The sequence below is a fragment of the Puma concolor genome, chromosome A1, assembly GCF_028749965.1.
Source record: "Puma concolor isolate L17-30 chromosome A1, mPumCon1.1.hap2, whole genome shotgun sequence".
NCBI classification, from domain to species: Eukaryota; Metazoa; Chordata; class Mammalia; order Carnivora; family Felidae; genus Puma; species Puma concolor.
In genome coordinates this window covers 129,245,799-129,260,208 of record NC_141667.1, presented here as the reverse complement: position 1 = coordinate 129,260,208, position 14,410 = coordinate 129,245,799, and the positions used below count along the sequence as shown (strand labels likewise).

The window sequence follows — 14,410 nt, the reverse complement described above, 5'->3', positions numbered from 1 at the left end:
GAGGAGCCAGCGTGCCAAGGCCTCAGCAGCTAGGGAAAAAGACACAGCAGGGTTTACGTTCGCAGCCTCGGCTCCCTACCTTACAAGCCCGGTTCGGAACCACTATGGTTCCTGGCCCTCCGCGAGCAGCAAGTGGAGCGTTGCCCGAGCACCCACCCGCAGCTCATCGCCTCCTGTCCCCGCCCGCGACGTCCTGCCGCCGGCGCTGGCTCTTCGCCTCACCGCCCAGGAGGGAGCTCGGCACAGGCTGTCCGTGAGTGTGCGGCCAGCGGGGCGGACGCCGAAGAGCCGATCCGGAGGTCACACCTGAGCGCCCAACGCAACGCGGCGCGCAAGCTAGCCGGCCCACTCTGCCGCACGGGAGCGAGACGAATCCCGTGCAAGCACCAAGCGACGGGCGCGGAGCGGGACCTGAGAGCGCGAGGGCCTGCGGGGGCCTGCCGCACCGGCCGGTCGGCTGCCAGCGCCATCTGCGGCCTCGGAGCTCCCGGGGGCCTTCCGGGGCTGGCCGCGCGGGGCCCCGCGGGACGGCCTGACCGGCGGCTGAGGGCCCTCCGCACTGTCCTCGGCTCCCAGCCGGGCCCCGCGGACGCCAGCGGACGGCGCGCAGGCAGCGCGCCGGGCAGCCCTCGACCCGTGGCTATGGCGGCGGCGCGGTGGGCGCGGGGGCCGCTGCGACTCCTGTTCGCGATGCTGCGGGGCCGGGCGGTAGGCTTCTCGGCCAAGGTGAGTGCCGGGGCCCGCGGTGCCGGAGGCGGAGGGACGGGCCCGGGCCACCCTCCAAGGCCTCGGACCTTGATGGGGAGGCGTTCGGGTGCGGGGCACCATCGTCTCCTCCTGGCTTACAGATCCCGTCGTTGGCTACGAAAACTGCTGTCCGGAAAACAAAAACAAAACAAACAAAACAAAACAAAAAAAAACAAAAACCGAGGACGAGTTTTGTTAAAGTACGCAAAGTAGTTGTAAAACTATGTGATGCTTAGAGTCACTTGAAATGACGAAAGACGCTGTGCCGCTAGATTGTGCGCTCGCTGAGAGCAGGAACTGGCTCCGGCAGGGCGCGCTCGCCGGAAACCCGCTGAGTTAACTCATTTGTTTGGGTGTGATGTTTTTGGAGGAATTATTAATAAATTATCTTTTTTTTTTTTTTGTCGTGACAAGTCTATTGCTCTTTCGTCTTCCGCGCGGCGTTCCGTCAGTTTTTTTGAGTTAGAAATTAATGTATTAGGGTAAATTAACTTGATGGCAAGTTTTAACACGCAGCACCACCTAGTGGGAGAATGTTGCATTAAATTTGCCATTTCATCTTCGCTTGCTTGTTAGAACCCTTTGGCAGTTTGAAGGTGTTTAACCAGAGAAATTTAAAATAGCTCGATGATAGAGGAATATAAGCACTCTGTTTCCTGACCATTAAGGTGAGAAAACAAGTTGAGTGCTGACCCCTAAGTGTGGGCTGAGGCTTACCTGTTCCCAAAGTGCTGATGATTAAAATTGTGGGGTTCAGAGGAATGAATAAACAGACATGATTTGAGTGGCTGCCGCGTGCTAGGCTCTATGCTGGGTGCCTTCACAATCAAGATTTCTTCCACTTAAGTCTTTAAAAAATGTCGACACGTAGATGTTGTAATATCCTCATCATAGACAGGAGGATACTAGTATTCAGAAAAGCTAAGTGATTTGTTCAGTATCCCAGCTGAACAAAGCTAGGCCTCGAATCCTATGTGTGTTCTCTCCCAAGTGTGTTCTCTCCAAATCCTATGCTTTTCCCTGTCCTCCCCATCTCCTGCAGAAAAAAAGATTAAGTCCACTACAAAGGGTTCTATAGAAGGTGTGTCTCTAGGGGGACCATCTGTGTTATAGATGAAGTGGTTCCATTTCACAGTCCTGGACATGTCCCTCTTCTTGCACAGACACCTGTGGTGAGCGCAGAGTGCAAACCACTGACTTCACTGGAGATGTGCATGGCAGAGAATGTGGACAAAAACAGCTCAGCCTGTTCCACTGACTTCAGGTGACTGCTGCATTACCTCCAGCATGGTTAATAATTTTCTTTGCAGCTACTCAGTGTGGACACAGAACATTTAATTTTTTTCCATTATGATCTGACTTGACAACATATTTAGGTGACTAATAAGACTTTTACATGATCTCCGATAGTGGGTCACTGTAAAACTAATAAATAGATGTTTTGGTTCTTAATAGTAAATGGATTTCATAATAAGTCTTTAAATGTTTGTATTTAATTAAAAGCTTAAAATTTTTTTCTCTTTTGTTAGTTGGGGGAAGGATAGCTGACCTAGCAAGGAAGAGAAACAAGAAAATTAGTTCATTAGCAACCGTTTTTTCTCTTCTTAGAATAAGTTACCTTTAAAAACATTTTTTAAATGTTTATTTATTTGAGAGAGAGAGAGAGAGAGAGAGAGATGAAGTATGAGTTGGGGAGGGGTAGAAAGAGAGGGAGACAGAATCTGAAGCAGGCTCCCGTCTCTGAGCTGTCAGCACAGAGCCTGACACAAAGCTTGAACTCATGATCTGTGAGATCGTGACCTGAGCCAAAGTCAGGTGATTAACCGACTGAGCCATTAGGCACCCCTAGAATAAGTTACCTTAAAGTAAGTTTGTTTACTTTGCCATCTTAATCACATCAATGTCAGTGATAAAAGATTTCAGGATTTCTGAAAGTGGGCTCAACTCAGCCCCCAGTTGCCGTTTGATGAGGAGTCCTTGTATTAGTTTTGTCTTTCTGGGTGACATTGCCTCTCTCACCTGAGCCATCAGTAGCCCTGCAGTTAGGTAAGGTAGGAGGTATTGGTCGGCATTTATGGTGGAATGAGAAGTAAGCTCCTCTGACTTGCCACTAGAGTGTCCTTCTCTTCTTTCTCTGGCCATGATGTTTAGAGTTCTTTCAATGAAAAAACAGATAGCATGGGAAGTGTGGGCCTGTTAACCAACAGAACTCTGGGTCTGTGAATTTCATCACCAGGGTGAGTAGGACCAAACTGGACACTGCTCTGGCCAGACTGGAGGGATTTGTTTTATTGGTGCCCTGAAAAAACTCACTCTGCTTAGGCTAGGGCTTTTTACCTATAATCCAGAGGATCTATGGACTCCCAGAAGTTATTATCCAAAATCCTGTGTTAAGTGTGCATTTATTTTTTTCCCCTCTGGAGGTTAGTTTTTCATCAGATCTGAAAGGGGATAGTGAACCCAGAGAGCTAAGACCCATGTGAGTAAGCAGTGAAGGCTGCTACTAATGTGACATGGGACCATCCAAAGAGCAGTAGACCTGGAGTTTAGAGCCCTGAGTTCTAATTCTGGACCTGACAATGGACTTGCAGGGTTTTCTTGCATGGCTGTGCTTACCGAGTTTCCCACATCCTCGAATGCTGGCCATCCGTAATGGTCATTGGTAAGACGACCAGTGGTTAATGGTTAATGGTTGTATCTGTAATAAACCAGAGACACAATTGTGAAGTTTGAGGCAACAAAAAGGTGTGGTGAGACAACATTCTATGGAGACAGCTGATTTTATATATAGTTAGCCTTGTTTTTGTCTATTTTTTAGAACAGAGGAGCCAAACGTGGTTACAAATTGTTGCCCTTAAGATTTGCTTTCCTATATCTCTCCATAAGGTAAAGAGCTTTGAGTTTATTGTAGTTAAACTGAACCTCTACATTTCAGATATTAAATGTGTTCTTTTCATAGGCTGCAGATGTTCACTGTTTGACTGCAGAGGAGAGGAACCAAGTTATACATGACCTTAAAGCAGCAGGATGGTCAGAATTAAATGAGAGAGATGCCATCTACAAAGAGTTCTCCTTCAAAAATTTTAATCAGGTAATAATTACATATTCTTGCTAGTCCGTCGTCTGTTTGTGTCACCTTAGGCCGTGGCTTTTTTTTTTTTTTTAATCCTACTGGTTTGGGGTCCCATGTGGATCCAGGGTCCAGATCCTCTCTTCCTCAAGAATTCAATGGCAGTTGCTCTGTCCTTGTTGACAGGTGCTATCATCTAACCGGGTGATTCTCAGATGTATGGGAGGGGAATTGTTTTTGTCATTTGGAAAATCAGATTCTGAAACCATTGTGTTGGTGTTGATTAGGATGTATAGTTTCCTTTCATATTCTTTTTATTTAAAAAAATTTTTAAAATTTACATCCAAATTAGTTAGCATATAGTGCAACAATAATTTCAGGAGTAGATTCCTTAGTGCCCCTTACCCATTTAGCCCATCCCCTCTCCCAAAACCCCTCCAGTAACCCTCTCTTTGTTCTCCATGTTTATGAGTCTCTTCTGTTTTGTTCCCTTCCCTGTTTTTATATTATTTTTGTTTTCTTTCCCTTATGTTCATCTGTTTTGTCTCTTAAAGACCTCATGTGAGTGAAGTCATATGATTTTTGTCTTTCTTTGACTGACTAATTTCAGTTAGCGTAATACTTTCCAGTTCCATCCACATAGTTGCAAATGGCAAGATTTCATTCTTTTTGATTGCTGAGTAATACTCCATTGTATAGATATACCATATCTTCCTTATCCATTCAGCCATCGATGCACATTTGGGCTCTTTCCATCCTTTGGCTGTTGTGGATAGTGCTGCTATAAACACGGGGGTGCATGTGTCCCTTCGAAACAGCACACCTGTATCCCGTCGATAAATGCCTAGTAGTGCAGTTGCTGGGTCATAGGGTAGTTTTATTTTTAGTTTTTTGAGGAACCTCCATACTGTTTTCCAGAGTGGCTGCACCAGGTTGCATTCCCATCCTTTCAAATTCTAAATAATATTAAAAGGTAGTATGGGTAGCACTTGGGTGGCTCAGTCGGTTAAGCGTCTCTTGATTTCAGCTCAGGTCATGATTTCACGGTTTGTGAGTTTGAGCCCTGCATCTGGCTCTGTGCTCCCTCTCTCTAAATAAATAAATAAGCTAAAAAAAAAAAAAAAGATAGTGTGAGTTTTTTATGTTTATCAGAAGAGGGCCAGAGTAAAAGCGATTGAGAAACATACACCTGTTTGACTGATTTCCCCTACTTTTCTTGGACGCTTGTCAAGTTTTCTTTCTCTCTGTACGTGTATTTCAGTCTCTAAATCAACCCCCAAGCTGCACCCTCTTCTCTGAATGGCTCATTTTCCCCCAGCCCAAGAGCCAGCCCTTGCAGCTTTTCTTAAAAGCTGACTTCCCCCCTTGGAGACTCAGCCTTAACAAGGTAACTGTTCCATTAGGGCCCCACCCTCTTTAGAGAGTCATCTCCCATGACTTACCCTGCAGCTTTCACTCCACTGCGTTTATACAAGGTCAGTACTTTTGACTATTTCATGTTTGTTCAGTTAGTTTGGTAATCCTCTGGACAGATTTATTGTTTTTGTTTATATTAGGTGTCAGCATCTAGAAGGCAGAGACCATGTTTGCTTAAATAACTCTCTATTGTACCTGACACAGTACTGGGTACAGACAGGCATTTGATAAATGCAGACATTGATTACAGTGTTTGCTGGTTTCTGGAAGGGTGTGTGACGACCAGATTTCCACGAACGAAGCCTCCGACATGTTTTCCTAGTAAATGCTGTTGGCTCCGCTGAGCTCCATGCCCTTTTCTGCTCTCCATCCATCTGGCTGCCAGCCTTCTGCTCTGAGTCTCCAACTCCTGAGGAAACCTGGACCACGCCGACTCCCTGTCCCTGCTGCCCCATGTGCTTGACAGCTCTTGTCAGGGGCTTAGCACTCTGTGGCTGGTGGCAGGGAATCCCCTTGGTACAGTAAGCTCGTGCATAAGCTCTAGGTAGCATTTTCCAGGCTTATTAAAATTCTTACATGTGTACAGCCTGACTTCTTTAAGCCTGGGCTAATTTATTGGGCTTGAACATGTGGCTTAAAGTACTTGAGTAGTGTTGCCTCAGGCTCTGCCCAGGAGTCAGTGGTCCAGCACACTCTAACCCTGTGCTTGGGGTGACTTTCAGATATGGGAGGGAAGGGAAGCTGTGCAGGGTGTCCTTGATTAATTGTAACATCGGGACATTTTATTTAACTGCCACCCCCTCCCCCCGCCCCCCAATTCACTCAGCTTTTGGGAGAAGGAGGCACATGACAGGAAAATCAGCCCATGTCAGGGAATGTATTCAGAGAACAAGAGATTATATCCTTGGGTCAGTTTTCCAGCTAGGTCTCTTATGACTTCTGCATGTACAATGGCCTGTAATTGCATCTGTTGTCATGACACTTGTCGGTGCCCACCAGCCCAGAATCACCAGGGACACACCTTGGGCTCCGTTGAGCATGCCGGGCTTATTTTCTTATTGCAGTGAGGGAGATTGCACACCACAGGGAGCTGCAGAGCATCTCAGGGAGATGGTGTTGGAAAGATGGTTTAGTCTGATTAGATGCTGTCAGAAATGGGCAGTTCTGTGCTTCAGTATTTGAATACATCTTACCAGTAGGGAGAGTTAGGCTAAAGTGGGGCCAAAGCTGAGATTGGGAAAGAAATCATTCATTAGCTGGGAGAGGAGGGTGTTTGGTATTTTGTGGTGTGGACAGTGTTCATGTTTTGTCTGTGTTCACATAACCTTGCAGGGTGGTCTTGTTTTTGTTTGAATCCATCACAGTAGCAGAGTGGCCTTGTCTGGCGTTGATGTTCACGTTTAACCCCAGCGCCTTGGTGTGAGTGCCAGGCCGGCTCCCGGACATCAGGAGTCGCCTTTCTCTTTTTCACAAGTGAGGTTTAGAGTGGTGACCCTCTTGCACGGATATCTAGATCCTCACTTACCTTTTATTTAGGGCAGAAAAGATACTGGTTTTTATTAATATAAAACACTAAAATAGGATGTTGTAAATTAAAAAAAATCCCATTGTAACTCCTTTCATCTAGGTTTTCTTCTTTTCTAGTCTTTCTCTGCCAAGAGTTGACTCACATTGTAGGAATTGTTCATGGAGTTAAATTTTAACAATCAACTTAATTTTTATTGTAAAGGTAATATTTGTTAACTCAACAAATATTTATTAAATATCTTCTTTGTGCCAGGCACAATTCTTAGCTCATCTAGCTCCCATTCTAGTGGAGAAGATATCTACATGAGTAGATAATATCATTTCAGGTAGAGCTAAGTGCCATGAAGAAGCATAAAGTAGGATACTGGAATGCAGGCTGATGGAGGAGTGTACGCACTGTTTAAGATGGAGTGGTCTGGTCTGGAGGGCCCTCTTTAGGGAGGGGACATCTGAGGCCTGAATCATGTGAAGGAGCTCAGCCAAAGCAACAGCATTCCTGAAGGAGAGAAAAGTGAGTACAAAATTCCTGAAGCAGGCATGATCTTGGCCTGACTGAGGAAGTGCCAGAAAGCCAGTGTTCTGGAGTGAGCAGAAAGGAGAGACTGGTAGGAGATGAGGCTGAGGAGAGGGAGTGGCCAGAGCACTAGAGCCTTGTCTGTATGGTGAGGAGTTTAGATTTTAGTCTGTGTGGGAAGGCTACTGGGATTTCAAGCAGAGAAATGCCAAGGTTTGGTTATGTTCTAAGAAGGTTTCCCAGGCTGTTCTGCTATGAATAGACAGTAGGAGGGCCAGAGTGGAAATAGGCAGACTATCTGGGACACCACTGTGGTAGGCTGGGTAAGTGGTGATGGGGGATTCTGGAGGTAGCAGTGGAGTGGAGAGAAATGTAGGATTCCTCATGTACTTTGAAGAAGGAACAGTCAAGACTTATTGTTAGATTGGCTCTGGGGGAAGGGGTCAGGCAAACATGGTCCCTCGGTTTTGTGCAAGGTAGAGGGTGAAGGACGTCATTTACTGAGCTGAGGATGATAGGGTGGGAGGCAGGGTACAGAGTTACGAATCCTGTTTTAGACATGGCAGGTTTGAGATACTTATTAGTCCCCAAGTGGTGTTACCGGGTCAGCAGTTGGGTATGTGAGATCGGAGCTCAGGGTGGAGATGCTGGTTTGAGAACTGTTAGCAGGGGTAATGATGAGAGCACAGACATGGGTGGCAAGAGAGCACAGGATGGAATGGGCAAGTAGAGGCACTGGGCACCTGGTACGTCCTTTGTCGTAGGAGAAAAGGCAGGATGTGTGCATATTAGATGCAGGTAGGTTGCTACATTTGTCCTGGGAAGTAGAGGTAGAACCATCTCTTCTGATAGTTTCTGTTTTTTCAGTGAGGTTGTCAATGGGGAATGAACAGGAGTGGGAGGAGTGTTGGAAATCTGGGAAGATAGGAAAAAGAGTGGGGTAGCCACCTTGCAGGCTAAGGCAGCCCACTAATTAGGGAAATGTGGTTGGTTTCAGGGCAGTTTTCAGTGTCCCTGGAGATTTATGGTCGTATGTTGCAAGGGAAGATTTTTGTGTGTTTTGTCCAGCTATGTTCAGCTGTTTGGGCACAGGCTTCGAGTAGATATGGAGTTGGGCTTAATAAAGGCTGCACTTGTGACAAATGAGTCCAGTTTAGGAACTGAGGGGCAGGGGAAATAAGGGTGTGTGCAAGGCAGGAATTAAGAACATTGGAGCTTGGAATCTAGCTGGTAAGGAGGGAGGTGATGTGGGTGATGGAAGTGAAGAGGTGGAGGTGTCAAGTTGGTATAACCTTTCTGAAGGGCAGTTGGGCAGTGTGTATCAGCTTTTAAGATGCACATACCCATTGTCTAATCTAGAAATTTATCTTCTAGATACTGTGCTCCATGGATGCAAAATGGATATATGAGGATGTTGGCCTAGAATATTCTGTTGCGAGTGGGCATTTCCATGTGCCCCAGGCACACCTTGATGAGATGATGTCTCCCTTGCTCAAGCAGCCCCGCCCTTAGTGAGAGTTTGGGAGGCCTGCTGTGGTCTGTGCCCTCCTGCCAGTGGCAGTACCTCCCCATGGCTTCGCCGTGTGTCCTCAACTCTGTAAACGGAGTGAGCTGCTCTCAGAACTGGTCCCCTCTCTCCCTTAACACAGTTCAGCCCACACTGAGTGTTAGCATATATTTAAAAAAACTCTTGGCTGAACATACAGGTAAAATTACATTCTTTTTAATCCTCTTAGTAGGTTACGAACATTTTTCAGGTCTCTGTATAGTCTTTTTACTTAAATAAATCTTCAGGAGTAAGGTTACATTAGGTTAGGTGTTACAGTTTTTAAATGGTTTGCTTATGCAGAGTGTGTAAAATGGTGTTACCAGTTTGCTTTAGAATTCATTTCTTTTATTACCATAGAAAATGAATCATACATTTCAGAAAGATTTTTAGTGACCCTGGGTGAAAAACCTATTGCTCAAAGCTTGGGTTATTGTAGATTTTACCATAGTAATAAGTAGAAAAAAAAATATATTAGAACTTTTTTTTTTCTTAGTAGTTTTATTCTAGGATATGGTCAGTTCCAAGTAGTCCACATTCATGTTAATAGCTGAGGCAGGTGCAAATATTTAGAGACTATAAATGCAGAATACCCAAGGGATTCTAGCTGCGTCGGTGGATGACGTGGCCATAGGTTTCTGTTGCTGATAGCTGCTGTGCTTCCCTGGGGTGGGTCGCCCTGAGCCTCTGCGTGTTGAGAGTTGGTGGTCAGCGTGACAGGCATGGTGAGACTCCTTGAGGGGTCAGAGCATAGCAGTGCCAGGACGTGAGGCAGGAAGTTTCCATACTTGGAGTGCTTGGACTCACACAGGGTGGGGTGAGCATTTGTAAGGGCGTTTTGCCTTTTTTCTGTTCATGTAGACTTAAGGAGGGAGAGGCCTCTAAGTGATAGACAAACTGACTCTTAGGTGTTTGGCAACTGCAGGGGCGACTGTGTTGAAAGAAGAGAATGTCAGTTAGAAATGCGGGTGTGAGTGTCCCGTAAAGGTAAATTTTGTTAGGCGTTGTCGTGTGTGTGGACAAGTCGGTAGCTTACAAATGAGGCACAGTTTGAAGCTGTGGAAGTAGGTGCAGGAGGTGAGCCTTTGGAACCCAGGAAACAGCTTCTCCAGAAGCCAGCAGGTGGAGCCCTCCAGGACTGGCTGGGCAGCACAACCCCCTGGGAGGGCTGTCCCCGTTCTCCCACCCTTGTTCAGTATGGAAAGAAGCTTAGTATCAGGAATAGGTAAGCAGTGGCAGTGGGACGCCTGGTTTGGTATCTTTTGAGCGAACGGAGAATTCCAGGTGGAGGATCCAAGGGGTTTCCAGTTGACTGGGGAAAGGAACTGAGCTTTGTGAGAAAGAACTGTGATTCCCTGCATTCCTGGAGGAGCTCCTGTACCTTGTCTCTTCTTCCTCCAGCGGACCCGCACTCGAAGCATTTGATTTTGTTAGAACGAATCATATGAACTGGCGGACACTCAGCCAGTTTGACCTACGGAAAATGGCCCTTTTCAGTCTAATGGCGTGTCACAGGTACGGCTTGCAGGCAGGATCCAAGCCTCACGTCTTTGACATCTCGTTCATCACATTTGGTTGCTGTGACTGCTGCCATCAAGAGAGTGGGGAGTGGGGAGGGCCACTCCCCTCTGAATGGCCTGGGCCGTGAGAGTGGTGGTGCCAGGGAACCCCATTTCGTGCATCCAGCGGCACTAAGCACCATATGTGAGTTTGGGGTTTGTAAAATGTTCCCCTTCCTGTGCCCCCGAGCTCCTGCCTGCTTGCTCTTGCCATAGAGCACTTGAAAATTACTGTTGCTGAACTTACTTTATAAAAATGTTTTATTGAGGAATTTGATAATAGGCTCATGGTTAACATTTTGAAACACTTAGTGAAGTCAGAAGCTTGATGATACCAGAACAAAGACAACTGTTAATGAAAATCTTAACAGTTCTCAGTGGGACAGGACTCTTAACAGTTCTCATTGTGAACAAATTAATTCAGGTTGCGTTGCTCATTATCATAAGCCAGAACCTGGTGCACATCAAAGTTCTGAGTCAGCACTGCAGTAATATAAATGTCACATCTGACGACTCTTGAAGGTGGATACTTGTTCTGCCTGTTGAGAGTAGGGAAACACTCCCAGGAGGATGTTCCTGAGACTGAGGCATCATGTAGGTTAGAGAGTGTCCTTTGCTTTTAACACAGAGGGTAATATGTTTGTGTCTGGGAGGCAGGTAGAGTGAAAACCTACCTGCTTACCCCACATAGTAGCTTGTGCTTAACTTGTGCCCACTGAGAGGCTTTGTAGCCACAGCTGACTAGAAACCTGAGGAAGTGTCCTCCATTACCACTGGAATGGGAGGAGAGACACATTTCAGCAAACTTTACCTAACATTTGAGGAGCTAATTAAAATATCGGTGTGATATTTCCATGTTAGTGCTTGCTTTGGAGTTTTTCCTGGGTTTCCAGGGAGCCAGGGGCAGGATGATGCTGATGTTGTCAGGCGGTGGCTGGGACACCAGGGTTGGTGCCTTTCAGGGTAGGGAGATTCGAGCCTAAGATGGTATCATTTGGAGTCTTGCTTCTGCTGTTTATCTCATAAACTAAGTTTAGACCTGATGTGTATTTGTAAAAACACATGTAATAGACAAGGGGAAATGTAAAACAGGTGTCAAAAATGCAAATGTGACACCACAGTGCAGTGTGAAAATGCCGTGCCCACTACACCGCCTTTTAATAAAAATGGACTTTTAACTGCATCGCTTTTCTTCGTCGTATAGTAAATCTTCTGTTTACAGAACTTAGCCTGAGTATTTTGTGAAAGTCAAACAGCCAAGAAATATAATTTCCTCAGCAGTCTTTGTCTTGCCCTTTTACAGATGGCGTAAAATCAGGTGTGTAAAAAATAAAAAGCGGTTAGAGCTGACGTGAAAGGTATTTCAGATTTATGCTTTGCAGATGATATTGGTATGATTAATGCATTCATTGCTTTTTTTTATTGCTTTTCACAGATAATGTACATGATGCATGGAAAAGGTTGTGGGTTTAAATCTTTGCCAGCTTTAGACTGTGAATATCAACAGATGTTATCATATAACTACTATAATTATTATAAAATAAAAAATTTTTCATGAAATACATTGACATAAATTTCATTCATGTAAATTGCTTTCATTAGTATAAAACCTTAGCGTAGCTGTTAGGGTTTGTGAAGCACTTTAGATGAGATTAACTTGGTATAATGTGGTCAGAAATGGGTTGCTTTAAATTTAACTGACAAGAAAATAACACTCAAAAGTTAGGAAATTACCGAGGCATTTGTTTTCCGCCTGTGTTACTGGGACCGCTTAAACAAGTTGAATATGAATTAATAACAATGGACTGCTGGCTCAATAATTACAGAAAATAATTTAAAGGAGGCCTTAAATAATAACTTCAATGTATTTTGGTCTTGCTCTGTTCTGTTTCTGTTTTTCTTGAGCATAGCAGCCCATTGAAAACAGTGTTCAGGTTTGCAAAGCAAGAGTTCTGTCAGAGTTTTGGTGCATTAGGGCTGTGACATAGAAACTTAAATTCAGCTTTTTCAAAAATGGATCTGGGGGTGTGTGAAGGAGCAGCCTTAACAGCTAGTCAGCTCTCCGTAGCAGCAAATACAATGGCACACTCCTGTTTCTGTGGCTGGGGGTGTGCTGTGACCACTTGCCCTCTGCCCTCAGGAGGGATTCAGCCCACCAGTGTGGACAGGTGGGTGAGGGGCCTCTTCCGTGGCTTGAAGCTCTTTGTGTTCTGCTCTTTTTCCTATACCCTCGTAAACAAAACAGACCAGTACATGGTCTCCCATGTTTTGTAGATAATTAACCGTCATATTGCCTTGCCCTTCTGATCCAGGTTGGAATGGGCCGTTTTAACTAATCCATTGAATTTCACAGAAGGACCCTGGAGCTGACTGAGATGGCGGGATTGCTTTTGGTCATACTGGGTCATGTCACAGTGGGTGTCAGCTCACATCTCTGATTCCTGCAGCAACATTTCTAGATCCTACTGTGATACAGAAAGTTGTTTTTGTTTTTACTTTTATTTTTTCCTAGGAGATATCTTTTTTCCAAGGACTACCTGTTGGATTACTTTCTACTTTAAATGGGTTTGACAACACTTCCCTGAGAAAGGCACTATTCACCAGCTAAAACAAACAAAGCTGTACTTGTTTAAGAGTAACCCAGGAATCACTGTTGAGCAATCAGAGGTCATTTATTGTATCGTTAAAGTCAATCCTATCAAAACAGCAAACGCCACTAATGAATCTGTTTGCTCCTATGCTCTCAACCAGCAAGACAGGATTGTGGCCTTCTACCATATCATTCATCAGTTTGATTTGAAATGCCCTGTCCTCAGCCGTTGCGGCCCTGGCTGTGGACACATACTGGGCACTTGGAGCAGACCCAGTCAGGGTCAGGTAGGGAGCCACATGGTCTTCCCACCAAGAGCCACAGAGCGTACCTGTGGTGGGATCAGTGAATGTAGCCAGGTCTTGAGCTGGCAACCACTGAGGGACTAGCTCCACTCTGAGCGTGGAAGGACAGTGTAAAAGAAGTACATGATTCCGTTTCTGCCCAGAAGTCCTTCCAGTTTTTTTGTGTGTGTTTTTTTTAAGATTTTATTTTATTTTTAATTTTTTAAAGTTTATTTATTTTGAGAGATACAGAGACAGTGTTGTGTAGGGGAAGGGCAGAGAGAGAGAGAGAGAGAGAGAGAGAGAGAGAGAGAGAATGAATCCCAAGCAGGCTCTGCACTGTCAGAGCAGAGCCCGATGCAGGACTCAAACTCATGAAACCCTGAGAACACCACCTGAGCCAAAACCAAGAGTCAGACGCTTAGTCAACTGAGCCACTAGCTGCCCCCCTAAAGATTTTATTTTATATTTTGTATTTTTTAAAATGTTTTAAAATTTATTTTTGAAGGAGGGAGACAGAGCATGAGTGGGGGAGGAGCAGAGAGAGAGGGAGACACAGAATCCGAAGCAGGCTCCAGGCTCTGAGCTGTCAGCACAGAGCCTGACGTGGGGCTTGAACTCACGAACCGTGAGATCATGACCTGAGCTGAAGTTGGATGCTTAACCAACTGAGCCACCCAGGCGCCCCAATATTTTGTATTTTTAAATTTTTTTTTATGTTTGTTTATTTTTGAGAGAGAGCGAGAGCACGAGCAGGGGAGGGGCAGAGAGAGAGGGAGACACAGAATCCGAAGCAGGCTCCAGCCTCTGAACTGACAGCACAGAGCCTGATGTGGGGCTTGAACTCATGGACCGTGAGATCATGACCTGAGCTGAAGTCAGATGCCCAACTGACTGAGCCACCCAGGTGCCCCTAAAGATTTTATTTTTAAGCAGTCTCTCCACCCATTGTAGGGCTCAAACTCACAACCCTTAGATCAAGAGTTGCATGCTCTATCAACTGAGCCAGCCAGCCGCCCAGGACCTTCCAGTTTTGTTGGGGAGGTGGCACATTTGAATTGTGTGAGATAGCTGATCTTAAATTCTTTTTTTTTTTTAAATCTTATTTATTTTTATTTTTATTATTTATTTTATTTTATTTTTTAAAAAAATTTACA

The 14,410-nt window shown here is 45.3% G+C and overlaps 1 protein-coding gene across 3 annotated transcripts in view; it reads left to right on the top strand.

Annotated features, from left to right (window-relative positions):
• The first annotated feature begins 40 nt into the window (after positions 1-40).
• The window catches only part of PCBD2 (pterin-4 alpha-carbinolamine dehydratase 2), a 56,622-nt gene continuing 42,252 nt past the window's right edge, over positions 41-14,410 (top strand). The window contains exons 1-2 of one of the 3 annotated variants that reach the window (XM_086703736.1): positions 41-726; positions 3,707-3,838. In XM_086703736.1, coding sequence (XP_086559862.1) covers positions 643-726; positions 3,707-3,838 — 216 coding nt within the window. In that variant the 5' untranslated portion in view covers positions 41-642. The remainder of the gene's footprint in view (positions 727-3,706; positions 3,839-14,410) is intronic. The other 2 variants (XM_025924601.2, XM_025924602.2) reach the window with 2 other exon arrangements.